The sequence below is a fragment of the Salvia miltiorrhiza genome, chromosome 1 (assembly GCF_028751815.1).
Source record: "Salvia miltiorrhiza cultivar Shanhuang (shh) chromosome 1, IMPLAD_Smil_shh, whole genome shotgun sequence".
Lineage (NCBI taxonomy): Eukaryota > Viridiplantae > Streptophyta > Magnoliopsida > Lamiales > Lamiaceae > Salvia > Salvia miltiorrhiza.
This window is the reverse complement of record NC_080387.1, coordinates 74,473,597-74,491,221: the sequence shown is the minus strand read 5'-3', so window position 1 is coordinate 74,491,221 and position 17,625 is coordinate 74,473,597. Positions and strand designations below refer to the sequence as shown.

The following is a 17,625-nucleotide window of genomic DNA, read 5'->3' as shown; positions in this document are numbered from 1 at the left end:
TTAAATAGTTTTATCCTCAAGAGTAGGATTTCTCCAATTCCATAATAAAAATCAAGTAAAAGTAGTTTATATGATAAAAATAATCAACAGCCTTCGCACATCCCAAAATTTCAATCCATCAAAGTAAACAATAAATTAGTCTTACTATTTTTATCTATCAAGTCTAGTCCTTCAAAGTAAACGACCCGTTAAAAAAATCTAAAACCCTAACTAATTCAACAACGGTAATGAATTCAAATATTTCAAGCACCCCCTCTTGTGAGATGGAAAGAGAGCTCTCCTCCCTCACCTCTCACACCCCAAACCTCCACCACCATCCCTTCCCGGAATCCATTATCCTTCTTGATATCGTTCCACGGCTTCCCGATCGCGTAGATGCTGCTGTTTTTCGACCCGATCGGCGCCCACCTCAGCCGCACATCGTACCCCCGCCCCGCCCCATCCACCACCTTCGCCGCCATCTTCTCCCCCGCCCGCAGCCTCCCCGCTTCCTCCGCCGTCAGCACCCCCTCCTCCACCCGGCTGCACGGCATCGACAGCCTCGACTGGTGCTCGTCCACGTCAGTCTTGTGCAGCCGCTTCTTTATGAACAGCCGCCTCCCCTCCGCCGCCGCCGCCGGCGGCGGCGGCGGCGGTGACGGCGGCGGCGGGCGGCCGCCGCCATCGTCCGAGGAGGAGGAGGGGGAGAGTAATTTGCATTGTCTCCTCAGCTCGGAGTCCATGTTAAGAAGGCGACTTCTGATGTCGTCGATGTCGATCGGAATGCCGAGGCCGAGCTTCTCGTTTCCGAACTCCTGCAAGAAACGGGCGACTCTTTCGGGGTTCGAGTCCAATGAGGCGCGACCTTTTTGGCACATGCACAGCAGCCACGAGTCCGCTGATCGCCGGAGTTTCTCGTCTTCGTCGTCCGCGCCTTGCGGCGGCGGAGATTTGTCGGAATTCGACGATGATGCTTTACTTTTCATCTTCCTGCGCATGCTTGCTTGTGTATGTATTGATCAAATAAATTTGGAGAAGGTAAATATGTGTGAATATGGGAAAGTAGATATATATAGAGAATGTAGATGGATAAAAGTGTAGTAATTACAGTTGGAATAGGAGAAGGAGAAGTTTATTAAGTTAGTTTCCTAGTTGGGAGAGGACTCTATATGGAAAGATTAACTTCATGTAACTATAATAATTGTATCAAATTGTTAGCATTAATTAATTTTGTTAATTATACTCAATTTTCGGTAATTATTTGACCGAAATAAATTAGACGTGTAGGATTATGCGATTTGCACATGAATTTAAAATTGTCTTGTTGTGACATAATAGGATTATAAAGCAATAAACGAACATAAAACATAAAGAAGGTGAAGAAGGAATATGCAATTTGCACATGAATTTAAAATTGTCTTTTTGTGATAGAATAGGATTATAGAGCAATAAACGAACAGAAAACGTAAAGAAGGTGAACAAGGAATATGCGATTTGCACATGAATTTAAAATTGTTTTGTTGACATAATAGGATTATAGAGCAATAAACGAACAAAAAATGTAAAGAAGACGCATAAAACATAAAGAAGACACAGATTTACGTGGTTCACCAAATTAGCTATATACACTTGACCCCCCCCCCCCCCCCAACTCGCTAATCGGGCAGCGAGACCCCTGTACAGTTTTGTGAAGCGGGAGATTCAAGACATATCAACATGTCTTTTCTTAATTTATTTTTTAATTGTTCTGAAAATAAATAAAAGTTGAAAAGTCTAGTCTAGAACTTTTCTGCATATACCTAAAGTCGTGGCATTTTTGCAAAACATCATCTAAGTTCAGAGACAAAACGGGAAAGAAATTCTGGAGCATTAAGATCTGCAAATCGATTTATTTATTTCCCATGTGAATATCTCGATACAGCTTATTGATATTGAGTAATATACATCATTAAAGCACAAAAGATACAATCAATGTCACTATAATTCTAAAATAAATTGTGATTCACAAGAATTTCTCAGCCCTTGCTCCAAAATAAGCTTCTCCTGTATATGCAATTCCTTCTCTAATATATGTATCTGTAGAAGAATTGCAGATCCAAAACAAGACTTGTATATATTCATGAGCTACCACTGCTCTTCGCTGCGTCTGATTTGCTCGCGGTCAAAAAGGATTCTCCACAGCCGCACTGCCCTTTAGAGTTCGGATTTATGAAAAGAAACTCGGATCTGTGCAGAAGTAAACAGCCATCAAAACATGCTAGTTAAAACCTGTTTATCTCAATAAGTAATGAGCGCGGGTTTGCAAAGAAGAATTGAAAGAAAGAGTTGAAAGTATCTCATACAGACGTACCTCAGTTTGTCGTCAACAAAGTCCATCTTAGTTCCTATCACATGCATCAGGGCTTTTGGGTCGATCAATATCTTTACGCCTTTGTCCTCAACCAACTCATCAAACTTCCCTTTTTCGTCTGTGATGAATAAGAATTAATAACTCCATATAAAAATGTTAACAACATAAGAAACAAAAACTTAGTGAAATAGTAGTGCTGAAGCATTGGATCTTCAGGTCAAAAGACTCCTCTTTCCTCGAAAACAAACTTCAAGTTTAGCTTTCAGATAAGATATTCGACCAATATAAATTTACAATTTCTGTCCATCAAGGTAAACATGCCGACCTGACAGTTCATAAGTGATAATTCTTTCAATTGATTAATATTCCCTGCCTCTCCCAGCCCAATATAGTTTTTTAATAGAGTGAATCAAAATGACATAATTCTTAGGCCAGAATAACTAGAAAATCAAATGAAGTGAAAAGAAATACAACAGATACTAAGTTACTAACTCACAAGAGAGAGACATTGAAGAAGTAAAGTAATATTTCCTGTAGTTCATGCCATACCTTTTCTTCACGTACATGATAAAGATTCCAAAACTAAATGAGCTATTAAGTGACAACTCGGATAATACAGTGTGATTATCGCTCAACATACAAACAGGAAGACTCAAAATCTTTTGATGAAACAAGCTATGATTGGTGCTACTCCTAGTAAAAGAGCCAGTTAAAAGAATTCCTACTTCTAGGATAGCACACAGGGTAATACAAACGACTAAAAATTTCTCCCGAACTTGTTGAGCTTCTTGACGGGTTTATGACAACACGCGTGAAAAAAAAAAATATGCGGAGACGTCCAATCTCATTATAAGACCTCAACCACCATTGATCTATTCCTAACCATCCGTGCAAATCAGAAGTTCATTCCCAATTTTCTACCGTGGAATCTAAACCAGACAGTAATAAAGCTGGTTAAGAATCATGCCAAACTCAAACACATCAAGCTCCACCATCACTTGAAGAACATAAACAGTGCATGAAAGAAGAGAAGAAGGAAACAATCGTCGAACAAGCTGCTCGTGTGCGCGACAACACTACAATATAATCCACCACAGATGTTCATCAAAGAAATGGGACTATTTTCCCCATCAAAATCATTTCTATTAAAGAAGAACATAGCTAATCATACCAAGCAACAACAATAGATACGAATAAGCAGGTTCATTCGCATATAATCTATCTAAACAACACAGATTTCTCAATTTAATCACGAACCACATCATATAATATTAAATTAACTCGATTTTAACAGCAATAATCCTAAAAGCCCTTTCCGCAACACCAAATTCATTCAGTAATTATCCAAAAAGGCGTGAAATCAGAAACCCTATGCCGTAATTAAGCATACGTGAATACAAACCGAAAAGGGCAAAGAGATAATCCACGAAAAGGGGGGAAATTTTACCGGCATAATTAAGGGTGTAGGATAAACCATTGCAGCCGCGAGCCTTGACGCCGAGCTTGAGGAAAGAGCGCTGGCGCTGGTCTAAGAGGCGGCGTATTCTAGAAGCCGCCGCTTCCGTTAAGGAGAGGACTTGCTTTCGCATCATAGCTCCGATCCTACGCTTCTGTTGAGGAGAGGAGTTGCTTTCGCATCCCAAATTTTACAGCCAAACAGTCCCTTGTAATGTTTGACCCGGGTTCAATAATGGGGCACGAGTCGGGTCATGGGTAAACCTCTTAAATATTCAATATTTTTTTAATTTTCCTTTCTGATAAATATAATAACTAATTAATTAATTATTGCACGTTATATTTGTAGTTTTTTTTTTTTAAGTAACATTTTATAAGTGATCATATCTTTAGGAATTTAATAACATCATTGGTATTCGCCTCGATCCAAATCCTCTTTTGACAAATTAGGTGATTTTGATTTTATTTTTTTCCTTTACATTTTTTTAAAAATAAAATTATGATATATCCAAATATATGTCTCCATAGTTAACGGCATATCATATCCAACTAGAATCCATTTCGACAATTCGGACATATAATTTATTTTAGAATTTATAAAGGCATAATTTTAAGATTAAGCAGAATATTTATGCACTAATTTATTTTTATTTTTTTGAAAACTTTATGGACTAATTTATTGAGTGGTTATATCAACTCGGTTCGAAATAAAATAAATTATTTTGTTGCTAAATAGAATTAAATCCACACATATTCGTTTATCAATGCTTTTACTTTTGAAAAAACAATCCACTTTTAGTTTTAGGACTCCTGTATTTACAGACGATCAACCCATAATATTTTACTTTGGAAATTTTGAGGTATAATATTACGAGCCAAAAAATGGACGATGAGACCTAATTCAAATGACAAATGCCTGTGTGCGAGTAATTTTTTCAGTTTTATGTGGTAGTTGTTCCGCCAGCGTGCAGGTAGTTTTTCCACCTTTGATTATATAATAAATACCTCTTGTAATTTTTTAAAAATATATATATAAATCAAAAAGTGTAATAATTATAAAAAAAATAATATGCTCCCTCTCTGTACACAAAAAAATAGTCCTAAAAAAGAGCAACACATTTGTGTGCGTGTGTTAGCCTTTTTTTTTTTTTTTGATCGGGCAAAGTCATGTTAAATGTTAGTAATTAGTACCCCATGCACTCCAAGAACCACCTTATCTCTTCATTCACCAAAATCCACCTTATATCTCCAATCTCCAATTCGCTCCAAGAACCACCTTATCTCTTCATTCACCAAAATCCACCTTATATCTCCAATCTCCAATTCGCTCCTAAGAGGGATCGAACCCGGGTCACTTCACTTAAGTGAGGACCCGGTGGCCAGTGGGCTAAGCCCCCTGGTTTGTGCGTGTGTTAGCCTAGTGGTAGGAGATTAATGCTCAAGACCAAAATCGAATCAAAGTTGGCAATTCTTTTGGCAAGTAAACAAAAATGTAAATAATCCTTCATATGAAGCACATCAGCAGAATTCATGCCATGCTATAACTATATCATTCATTTCAACACAAAGAACATATTAATACAATGGATTCATTCAAGTTATGGAAAGAACTGTTACAGCAGCAGCTGGAGAACAGTGATTAACTAATTATCACTCAAATGTGAGAGTTCATGATACAGATAATCAACATACCTCTAGAACTGGCTAAGTAGCTCGAGTTTACGAGCTTGAAAAAATTTGCAACGACCTTTCCCACTCGATTCAATGTCTTCACTTCTTTTCTTTACTGTTGTGAAGCCGACACTAGTTAGCTTCTTTTGCCGTTTGCTAGACTTCCCACTGTCGTCCTCATCAGCAGCATCGGACTCCCTACCATGATCATCACAGCACAGAACCAGTTAAATTTTTTGCCAATTCGAACTAGGGTGAAAAATGCATAGATTTACTGAAACTAAGAAGAAATGAGTGAATGGTTTCTCATTGACAATTTTTTTTCCAATTGCATCATAGACTAACCATAACACGTCGACAAAATCTTTGGAATATGACATGCAGGTTCCCCAACTGAAGCGAACCAAAGATGGGAACCCGAAGACTGAGTGCTTGTGATCTTCCAGCCAGGACTTGGTCTGTGGATCTATATGAAGATGACAATTTGTTCATGAGAGAAGGAAGCGAAAGGAATAAATAATCAACGAAATTTGTGAATTATGAAGGAAAACCTACCTCCAGGGTATCCAGACCCAAAATTCCTACTAAGGTCTGCAGTCTCATCTGGCATCCAGTCCCGCAAAGCTCTGTCTCTCGTTACCTAAAAGGCATAGCAGCAGTGTAACTAGTAGGTTCCCACAACAAATACACAAACGAGAGGGGTGTCTTGTTTCTGGAAGACTTAGAAGAAATTAAGTTTACCTTTGCAACAATACTTGCACCACTCACAACAGGATAAAGGCTGTCAGCTTTCTTAGCAACCACAAATTTGATATTAGGAAATCTTTCGGAAAGCTTCACTCTATACTTTTCAGTATCTCCAACAGTATCCAAATAAACCTGGATCAGCGAGAAGATGTTACAGGCGTTGCAGGAGTCAAAGGCTAAATGTAAAAAAGAGTGACATCCTACGACGTAAACCACGTGCAAATTCCTTTTATGCCAGAATATTATAGAATTAGTTTTAGCTTCAGTACTCTTGCAGAAATTTTGATTCAGGCCAGGATATGTCTTCAATTCCAAAGCCATTTTGATTCTTGACTAGTTTAGAGTGCAAACTTCAGTCCCATATTAGATGTTAGCAATTGTAACGCTTACGAATTAAAAGACCTTATAGTCCTATAGTGCTAATAGGCATTCAATATACTGCAGCTTTTGAAGCATTCTTCAAAATTCCAAGAGTGTATAATACGTGTGCGTGTGTTGGCCAAGCGGTAAGGGGCTAATGCCTAAGGCCAAAGGTCTTGGGTTCAAGTTCCATGTGGTGCGGCCTTTAAATTTCTTTATTTAATACTGTTAATTTATCAAAAAAAAAAGGGTGTATAATACAATTAAGAAAATGATGAGATTTGGTGGATTTGTCTGAAAATAATACCATGTTTATCTTGTGTTCAACAAATAACAATGTTAAAAGACTTGTACCTCAGTTAAAAGAACACCAAGGTTCAACGCCTTCCTGATGAGGCCCATGGCAGATTCATGTGAAATTTCGTTAAGATTGATCTTATTCCTGCAGAGAATGAGAGCCAAAACAATGTTATGAAGCTTTTAAACAAAAATAAGTTGTGGAAAATACAACATAGGTTTGATAGTTACTTTCTTAACATTTTGTCTGACAACTCTCTCGGGTCTATGACATCAACAGCCCATCCGATTGATTCATCAGCCTTCAAATTCTCAAATAACTCTTCCCTCTTCTCTTCTTTTAAAGTTTTTGAGTCTGCATTCACACGAATGGAGAATTCAGATAAAAACATCTTGTCATTTTAGAAAAGAGTTTGCTCCCATAGAAGAAGGTAAATCAGGAGTAATGACAAAAAATCTAATAGGCTGTTGCTGTGCATCATTACAAGAATCTATTCTTTCTACTATGAATGATTAAATGATAAGCTTGAGAGTACAAATGTAGATCATTTTCAAACACTCTATTACACTCACGAGGCACGAAGCCTGCCAACAAAGCTTGCGCTTGCCCGTTAGTGTTTCCATTAATTTTTCTTCCCTTGGTGTGGGAGATAGGAGAAATGATTTAAAAGATAAAAAATTCACCTACTTCTGTCACACACATGCACACAAAAATCAAAATGCTATAAGTTCAATATCAGCAGTAAAAGAAACTGATCTTTACAAGCAAAGATAAATTAAATAAAACTTGAAAGCAATCAAAACCTAATTACTCCCAACATTAGCAGCAAATAGATGCAATCCTTCAACACAAACTCCCAACCTCCTTAGCTCATCATCAAAATTGATGAACACCCAACATTAACAGCAAAAAACTAACGATCATTAAAGACAATGCACCTTACTAACATACACTTCAACTAAGAATCTAAGAACCTCAACTTAAAAAACGGAGAAAAAAAATCACAAAAACTGAAAGAAAAAAAAAGGTGGGGGAAAAACCTGCAAAACTCAAGGTGGAGAGCGTTTTTTGATAGGATAGCGCACAATACAAGCATCCATAGACCATTGGACCTAGAAAATAAAGAAACGGATTTCCAATTCAAATCAGATATCAACAAATGAAATGAGAAATTAGCGAATGAAGCGAGAAATTGCGAGTACCTAACACAGGGCCACGGCCAGCTTCATCAATGCCCATTATGCAGGGCTCTGACGCCCATTCCGGCAGCAGCGGCGGCGGCGGCGCCTCCGATCCCATCGTTATGGTTTCCTTCTTTTCCCCGCCACAAAGAGGGGTTTTCGCGCTCTTTCAGTCTTCAGCTGCTTGCCTCAGTTTGTATTTTCTTTTTCTCTTTTATAAAAAATAAATAAATAAATAAAACTCAAAATAGAACTCTGCTTCGCAAAGACAAAATATAGAAAAAGGTATTAAAAAAAATACATATCTGACTTTTATTATGACGTAAAAATGTCTATTAACTTTTATTTCTTTATTTTATTATTGTCTACTTAGATAATTTGATTTTTTTTTAAATTGATCTTTTTTACATTTGCAAAATATAAATATAAATTAGGACTAAACTCATATTTCTCGCAATTCTCTTTGGGCTGACTCAAGTCCAGCTGTATATAATAATGGACTGGGCTCAAGGTCTCCACTGCATTTAAATGTTCATATTTTTGGGCCTCAAATTTTGGGCCGCAAAAAATGTTCATATTTTTGGGCCCAATTTGTTTGGGCCAGAAATTATGGCAACCAACACAATATATATATGATTTGATAACAATATCCTAAAGTGATACTAATAATTAGCAAAGAGAATATATATATTTATATAATTATATGTGGGATGTGATTATTGTGATTCGTGAGAATTATATTTTTCGATACCGTGAGAACAATGCATCGACGTAAAAAATATTTATACTTCCTCTCATTCTTGATCTCTTCAAGTATGAAGTATATACTTTTGAATTGATATGAAAATTTAAAGGCTTGTGATTATAGTTATAAAGAAAGATATTATAAAGAATTTAAGACTAACTAAGTGACATTTAATTATTATTCGAAAATTATATACATATATATACAAGTATCAAGATATGACTTGTTGTCAAATACATTGATGCTGATCTTTGAGATACGAGAACAACTCTATATTCAAAGACAACAACTAGGGTGTCACATGTTGCATGCAACATGATCGATCCGCGGCATGGAGTCTCGATCGATCCGAATCCTTTACTACATTATATTGCATGGTGCATAGGGATGGCAATCTACCCGCGGGTAGTGGATATCCGCGAAAACCCGAACCCATTAGGGTGGGTTTTGATACTATTTGATATTCACGGATAGTTTCGTGGGTACAATTCATTATCCATTTAGTTCGTGAGTATGGGTTTGGATACTTACTATCCATACCCACGAAACCCGTTTACCCGCGAAAAATATTCGCCAATTACCCGTCAATTATCCGTTAATTACCCGTCAAATATCCACAAAAAATTCTATAAAATATGGGCTTTAAATACATATTTTGAGATTATGGGCTAGTATTTTATATTTTAAAATAGGCCCAAACAATAAGGCCCAAAGTCTAATATTGAGCACCACAGTCGTCTCAAACCAAAGCTATTAGAAGCATTAATGTGTACTCAAAATTGGCTACGAAATCAACTTGAAGGTATGTAAATTTATAATTATAATTAATCTTTTATTTCATATATCTAATGTAAATAATTGCTTATTTCATAGGTCAAGGAAAGAATGGAAGCTTTTGGACTTGTCTTGAAGATGAAGAAGAAGAGTTCAATGAAGAGGGTTCTATTTCTACTGTCGAGCAATTATAGACATTGTTCTTTGTTGGATTTTATATTTTAGTTGATGAATTTAAACATTGTTCTTTGTGAATTTGAATTTAAACATTGTTCTTTGTGGATTTGAACTATACTATTTATGTTGATTTTTTTTTTCTATTAAATTTGTTGTAAATTTATATTTAAATTCTATTTCGTGTGTATCCGGCGGATAGCGGGTATCCGTCGGATAGTGGGTGACGGATACCCGTCGGATAGCGGGTTTCGCGGATACCCGACGGGTAGCGTGTATCCGCGGGTAGCGAGTTTGGATACCATTTGATATCCATGGATAGTTTCGTGGGTAGCAACCACTATCCATTTAGTTCATGGGTATGGGTATGGATAGTCACTATCCGTACCCGTCGTACCCGATTGTCATCCCTAATGGTGCAACATGTTACAACATGTCTTATTTAATTTTTAATTCCATAATATCCAACAACTAAATATTCATATAGCAAATATACCACAAATTTAATGAACCAACAACGCCGACAACATAAATCCAAAAAGCCCTAGCTGGATCCCAGAAATCCTATTTCTCTGATGTCTTATCAAAAAAATCCCATCGAATTTGCTTGTCATCTTTTTTTCTGTCTTTAATTTTTTTGTTTTTTTATTTTTTGTTTTCTTGTGTAATCCCTAGTGATAATACAACCTTTATAAGAAAGAAACAAGGCAGCTTCGAGGATATACACAATCACAGGCTAATGATTGATTCTCACACTAAATTGCAACTTTAAACAACACAAGTGGATTAGGATATATGTGCATATATATATATGCCTCCACATTCATTTGTTATCATTACACAATCCAAGAAATTATCAAAATTTCCACCATTCCCTGTCTCGACAAATCCATAATGAATCTTGAATTGTTAGAAATCATACTATATATATAATGCACATTTCCACATGTTGTACTCCCTTCGTCCATGAAAAAGAGTTCTATTTGGGGTTCGGCTCGAGTTTTAAGAAAATTGTTAAAGTAGGTGTAAGTGAGATAAAGGTATAATTTGTAGGGGTATTATTAGTGCAAAAAAGTAGAATAAAAGTACATTTTTAGTTAAAAAGTTGAATAAAAGTACAATTTATAGTTAAATGTAAGAGAAAATGTATGATGTGATGGTTCAAAAAGTTAAATGGGACTCCTTTTCATGGACAAAAAAAATGAGGTAAGTAGGACTCTTTTTCACGGACGGATGGAGTATTATTTACCTAGCTTCTTTTTCATCTGAAAAAAAAACAACCCTATGTAGCATGCACCTTTAAATAAGTTATTACCTTATAAGAAGTGATAATAATTTGTGTTGGCCTTGCGATAGGAGGTTAATGCTTAAGATCCGAGATCCTGGCATCAAATTTTCCGTTTTACGGTCTTTAAAATTTTTTTTATTTACTTATGTAGTTTATCAACAAAAAAAAGTGATATATACGATTTACTTTATAATATCAATAGAGGATCACATGTTCGATTTTTTTACATACCCTAATTTATAGTTCAGTTTTATCTTATACTTTCCTCGCCCATGAAACATTTTCACAAGAGGATTCAGCACAGATTTTAATAAGCGGAGAAGAGGTTCCACAAATTAGAAAAAGTGATGTGGGTCCATTAGTAGCGATGCGTGTAAATATGTGAAAATTATAAGGATAATAGTTAGTATAATTGTTTCCAAAAACTGACTATAAATATATTTTGTGAACGGACGAAAATGACAAAATATGAAGATATTTCGTAGACGGATGGATTAATTACCTGATAAAAAATTTAGCTCAAAAGCTTGGGTACAACCGGGTGGTGTACCGTACCGGGTTGACCTGCATTCAAAATAGTGTTATTTATACGGTTCAGGTCAGGGTGTGGGTCGGGACCTAAGTGCAGGTACAACTCGGTTGTACTCAAGACCACCTCAAAATTTAGAGCAAGTGTATGAGAAAAATGTAATTTGACCTAATTAATTTTTAGTAATTAGTATATAATTCATGTGTATAATTAACTTATACTAGCTATGCATGTCGATTACGATCATGTGGGGATTGGATCAATAATATGACAAGTGGAGTGTGATGAGGTATATACAAAATTTATGAAGAAAATTTATTTATATCTCACTAGTTGGAAGATAATTAAGTTTAAGTATAGAGAGGACAAAAAGACACATTAAAAGCTCCATTAATGGATTTCATGACCTAAATTCCTCAAAATTTTCTTCCCATTTATGGATAGACCTTTTTCTAGAAATGGATAAAAATTATCAAAAGTGAGTAGATTTTCCAACTTTTGAATTGTGGAGAAAATATCAAAAGTAGACTTTTTTTGTGTGGTTGGATTAATGGTAATTGCAATCAGGCCACTTAGATATGTCACAATCACAATAGACAAAACAAGATGTTAAATTGTTAATACATATAATAATTAAAAAGTACAAAATGACTCCCAACTTATTTTACAAAGTATAAATTTAAAGTGCATAGCATAAAACTGCATTTCTTTTACAATGACTCGCACTTTATTTTGTTTGTATATAGTTTTTATTTCAAAATATCATTATGGTAGTACTTATACTATTTTTTTTTATATGTGGGAATGTAATTGGGTGTTATATGTAGCAATTAATCCGCTAAACATATTGTATAAAATACTCCAATTGAAAACATTAGTGAAATTAAAGCTTGTGGTATTCAACATATTTATACAAAAAAAAGAGCATATTTATACAATAAAGGTGGGCAAAAATAAATTAGTTCAAACGTATCATATATATATATATATATAGGGGGCCGCTCCAATGAGACCCCCTAATTTTAGTGAGATTTAGGACACGATCTGGTGCGTTTATTTTATCAATCCTATGGCTGATATTGTATTTGGAGGGTGATTTTTTTTCGCAGGGTTCGAATCCTGGAGGGAGCAGAATATTTTAAATTTTGTTATTCATCACTATATACTGCATTGTTCATCAATATATACAGCCATGTTCATCAGTATATATGTCTTATTCATTACGAATTTTTTTAAAAAAAAAATCATCAATATATACATCTTGTTCATTAGATATACGTTTTGTTCATTAGTATTATATGCCTTATTCATTGTACTCGTGTTACACGAAAAATAAGGGGGTCTCACTGGAGCGCGCCCCTATATATATATATATATATATATATATATATATATATATATATATATATATATAGCACAATTTCGATTGCATAGATGCACAGTTTCAATTGCATAGATGCACAATTTCGATTTGCTTGAGTATTTTGCATTGTTGGTTTCAATTGCATAAATTGCATATTTTTTAATTGCACAGTAAAATATAATAGATGCACAGTTTCTTTTGTTGACTAAATCCTAACCATTAGATCTAATATTTAAAAGGTCAAGATTAGGTTCCTAGTTCTCATTTTAACAGAGGTTTTTATTAGAACCTCTTCATATATATATATATATATATATATATATATATATTCTATAATTGTTGGATGGCTCATATGCTTATCACTTTATCAAGTATAAGTATCAATTTTTTATCAAAAAAAAAAGTATTAAGTATCAAATTTTATACTATTATAGGCAAATTCTTCTCCCCAATAAATACATAAATAAAATTTCACTAAACTAACTTGGGCAAGAGAAAATCAAATTAAAAAAAAAAAGGTACGAGTCCCCAGTGGCGCGATCTTTAAATTTCTTTATTTAATACTGTTAATTTATCAAAAAAATATCGATCATTAAAAAATAGAGGCATTCAAAATGATACATCCAACTCAATCGATTCGATTTCATTGACTCTCATAGTCAGGGGCGGAGCCAGACTTTCAATTCAGGGGGGCCCAATTTTTTTTTTAAAGAAAATTAATTATTAAATTAAAAAATAAAAATAAAATAAATTAAATTAAATTAAAATAAATGATAATCAATAACACAATTATAATATTATTTAAATTACAAAAAACTCATTTTAACAGATTTTCAAGCTCATATTCATGTTACGATGTATTTTGCAATAAAATTACTAAATATTGAATATTATATATAGTGCAAATACATGATACAATCTCTTTCTAATTTGGAGAAATTTTTAATTGAAATGGTACGAAACGATGTCGTTTAGGCCTCACAAAAACGTTATCGTCTTTACTAATTCACGTAAATCCAATTCAACACTCTAGCGATCGAAAAAAATTGAGGGACAAAATTGCAAAACTTGAAAAAATAGTGATTTAATTCGCCACACTCAAAAGACGTTAAAATTGCAAATTCAAAATAGTTCGTGATTTTATTTTCCAAAATCCCATGAAACTTTGTAAGGCAAAGTAACTTTCAATATCAGATTCAAAAAATAAATCTCTAGAATCCAATCCAAGCATGATATGCATAAATTAATTATGTGTTTACTTATTCTAAAGGTCTTAACTTTAAAGTTTACATTTCAATTACAATATAAAATAGCTCAACAAGATAAAGATGTAGATAAAATTATATATTTTTTATTTTTAATATAAAATTACGAAAATATCCTAGTATTTTTTAAAATTCCAGGGGGGCCCAGTGACCCCCCTGCCCCACCCCTAGCTCCGCCAGTGCTCATAGTCATCCCTACCCACATCAAATCAAATACAAAATTAAAGATTTTGAAAATGATAAGTCGAATTGAGACTCGCAACCCTAGCCACATCAATCAAATTCAAAAATATCATAACAAAAATATTAATTTCAAAATGATATGTCCAATTTAGCTCGATTCGATTATATTGACTCACATCCAACTACTTTATCCTTTTTCAACTTTGCCCCCACAAACCCCAAACCATCCATTTGTAATAATTTCACCATGAATGGGGAAGAAATTGGAGAAGGAAAGAAAGAAAGAAAAAAAAAAGTTAAAAATGTCGACCAACAAATTCATTGGCAATGAGAGCAAATTCTTGTGCAGTACTACACTTGAAATGAAGGCCATCCATCGTGGAATTTCATGTATTTTTAACCACATGTGTTAATATTAGTGGGGGACAGTGATTTTATTTATTGGCAACCCCATTTGCAACTTGAGAATTTAGATTTAGGGCAAAACTTTAGACGACGAATCGACGAATTCTCGGTTTACTGACTTATTCGTTATTTTTATTTCTTACGAAAACAGACATTCTCATTAGAGTGATGCTAAACAGTCACATTGTGGCACCCACAAATTAGTTAAATAGAAAAAAAAATTATATAAAATTTAGTTATTTTAAAAATACAGAAATAAATACAATATAGACAATACAGTAAAATAATTAAATTATATTTTATTTAAAAATTAAATTAAATAAATCAAATTTTTCCTGTTGAAAGTAGTTCGTAGGTGGCCACAATTTGACTGCGTAGATTTATTTTTCTCATAATAACCTAACCCGTAAATTTATTATATTAATCATATGACAAACAATATTTGAAGTGGTGTTCTATTCCCGACAATTTTACGTGTAGTTTTTTCTAGAGGATTTTATATGTAGTTATTGGCCCATGACATGTACATAATTAATTATTAATTAGCATTAGAGATCATAATTAACCAATTAATTAATTAGCTCGCGGGAGTCGGTCTAATCAGCCATCATGAGGTTCAAGCTAAAGATAATTATTCACAACTCTAATGAATCTTGGGCTTATATAAAAGTAATTAATTCCATAAAATGAGTGGGACTAGAAGAATTGGATTAATATTACTATATATATAATTTCATACTTCATCTTATAGATAAAATATTTAAAACATAAAATGTTCATTTTGCATTCATTTTTTTACAACACACAATGAAAAATTATCTAAACTAATACAAACTAGATCATATTCAAATTAATATAAATTATATCATATTTGGAAAATTAATTGTGACCGATGCAAATCATACAAGATAGATAAATTATACTCCCTTCGTCCACGAGAAAACTTCTTATTTTTTCTTTTTGTGACGTCCTCAAAAAAACTTCCAACTTATTTTGGGACTATACCGCACCACTTAAAAATATCTCATTCTTCCTTCATTTTTCACCAACACAATAAATTACTACTACTAATTAATAATTTTTCACTATTCTCAATACATTCAACAACTTTGTCTCTACTCTCAATACACTGAACAATATTTTATTAAGATCTGTGTCACTCCCTTCTAGGAAGTTCTTTTCGTGGACAGATGGAGTATTTGACAGGCTCAGACATATTGAGGGGTTCTGCATACCCAATACACTTTTCTTGGCACATATCAATTTGAGGGATTATGTATACCATACTCTCTCAATACATACTATAATTAGAATTAAGATTTGTATTACGTATACCACCTACAGAGATGGTATACAGAACCCCTCAAATCAATATAATATTTTCGAGTTTTTTATTTATAAAGGATTGTGTTTCGTATTACTTTTTATTAAAAAAAATATTAAGATGTCATAGGTATATTCTACACCCTAATCATTCGTACCAAACGAGTTCTTATTATGCGGTTATTTTTAGGGATGTGATTTTTTTTTTTTTTTGAATCGTACGATTTGTGGTACGAGAGAGATGAAAAGTATAATTATTCTTAGTGGAAAAATTGGATAAGAAGAATAGTATCGAATTCTTAGGCAAGAAAGAAAGACGTCTTAACTTGACATTTGGCTGTTACAGAATTAGTCTCTCACTTTGCTTAATTTTATAGCATTTTTTCTTTATTAAGCTAGGTACAATATCGAAATGCTATAAGTATTATTTATCCATAAAATAAAGAAAATGGTAATACCAAAATTCCATAATTATCATCCCTCTCTCTCTCTCTCTCTAAAACAAGGACTGAAAAAATGTATAGTTAATTTGGAAAAAATGTAGTTTATGATTAATGAATTTAATGTTAATTTCTATATTTATTATTAACAAAAATTAGTTTACTTTTATAAGAAATGGAACGATATTTTTTTAACAAACATAAAGGTGGATTTTCATGTGATTAATTCATACCTGTTGTTAAATCAATGAAAATAAATGTCTGTTACTATTATTATTATGTCTTCTTTTATAATGTATTTAAATTACTTGATCTATAAAAATTGTTGTTCGTTATTATTATGCATATTTTTTAAGTAATAAAAAAATATACGAAATGTTCAAAAAAAATGATTCGGGGGCTAGGCCCATCACCCCTGAACTCTCGTGCAAATTCAGCCCCTCCCTCCAATAAAAAAAATCCTGGCTCCACCGCTGTTAAAAACTATTGTAGTTAACTTTATGTGGTGATGATGTTACATGCATGAAATTCTATATAAAATTACATAAATAAAATAATATAGTAATACTCCACCATTGTAATGTAGGTATATATAATTTATAATCTTCATTAATTTTAATTATATATTGGTATTGGAGGTGGCTTCTAATTAATTTTCATTATTTAGAGTCGAGAATACTCAAAAGTATTTCTTAGTGATCGAAGATTAAAAGTATATAGGTGTTTAATATATATATCTTTGTTGGGTGGCAGTATTTAGACTCATTGGAAAGGAAGATTACCTTAGAAAAGCTAAAAGTGAATGATTAGCATCAATCACTAGAATCCTATGCTATCTTAGAGATAAGCTAAATATGACCCTTTCATTTGGTTATGTTTAATTAGGTGGATTCCATGCTAAAACAATGAAACAATAATACAGTATTATGATAAATAGCAAGTAATGATTACCTACTCATGTACCCTTTTATTTTTTATTTTATTTAGGGAGAATTGGAACGATGGAGTTTGAACCCTATACCTCACTGTTCGCAGACAAAAAATCGTATTATGAATTTATTATTTATACCTAAAAATATGAAACTAAAAAGTTAA

The 17,625-nt window shown here is 33.5% G+C and overlaps 2 protein-coding genes across 2 annotated transcripts; both read right to left on the bottom strand.

The window, feature by feature from the left end:
- Window positions 1-1,848: 1,848 nt before the first annotated feature.
- On the bottom strand, window positions 1,849-4,056 carry LOC131006155 (iron-sulfur assembly protein IscA-like 1, mitochondrial). Its single transcript, XM_057933326.1, has 3 exons — window positions 3,777-4,056; window positions 2,330-2,447; window positions 1,849-2,205 (listed from the first exon to the last, which is right to left on the bottom strand). Exons 1-3 carry the CDS (start codon window positions 3,919-3,921, stop codon window positions 2,097-2,099), a joined length of 372 nt encoding a protein of 123 aa, XP_057789309.1. The 5' UTR covers window positions 3,922-4,056; the 3' UTR covers window positions 1,849-2,096.
- Window positions 4,057-5,320: 1,264 nt separating this feature from the next.
- LOC131006154 (ribonuclease H2 subunit A) lies at window positions 5,321-8,281 on the bottom strand. The gene is made up of 8 exons (XM_057933325.1): window positions 8,063-8,281; window positions 7,901-7,972; window positions 7,091-7,214; window positions 6,917-7,004; window positions 6,197-6,334; window positions 6,011-6,095; window positions 5,801-5,921; window positions 5,321-5,653 (listed from the first exon to the last, which is right to left on the bottom strand). Exons 1-8 carry the CDS (start codon window positions 8,157-8,159, stop codon window positions 5,479-5,481), a joined length of 900 nt encoding a protein of 299 aa, XP_057789308.1. The 5' UTR covers window positions 8,160-8,281; the 3' UTR covers window positions 5,321-5,478.
- Between the last annotated feature and the right edge of the window lie 9,344 nt (window positions 8,282-17,625).

Excerpts from the sequence above, each read along its gene's own strand:
- LOC131006155 (XM_057933326.1), bottom strand. The coding sequence starts at position 3,921 with ATGATGCGAAAGCAAGTCCTCTCCTTAACGGAAGCGGCGGCTTCTAGA. Across the intron at positions 2,448-3,776 it reads CTACACCCTTAATTATGCCG|ACGAAAAAGGGAAGTTTGAT; the intron begins GTAAAATTTCCC and ends TATTCATCACAG. Across the intron at positions 2,206-2,329 it reads TTTGTTGACGACAAACTGAG|ATCCGAGTTTCTTTTCATAA; the intron begins GTACGTCTGTAT and ends ACTTCTGCACAG.
- LOC131006154 (XM_057933325.1), bottom strand. The coding sequence starts at position 8,159 with ATGGGATCGGAGGCGCCGCCGCCGCCGCTGCTGCCGGAATGGGCGTCA. Across the intron at positions 7,215-7,900 it reads CTCCACCTTGAGTTTTGCAG|ACTCAAAAACTTTAAAAGAA; the intron begins GTTTTTCCCCCA and ends GTGTGAATGCAG. Across the intron at positions 5,922-6,010 it reads TGGGTCTGGATACCCTGGAG|ATCCACAGACCAAGTCCTGG; the intron begins GTAGGTTTTCCT and ends ATCTTCATATAG.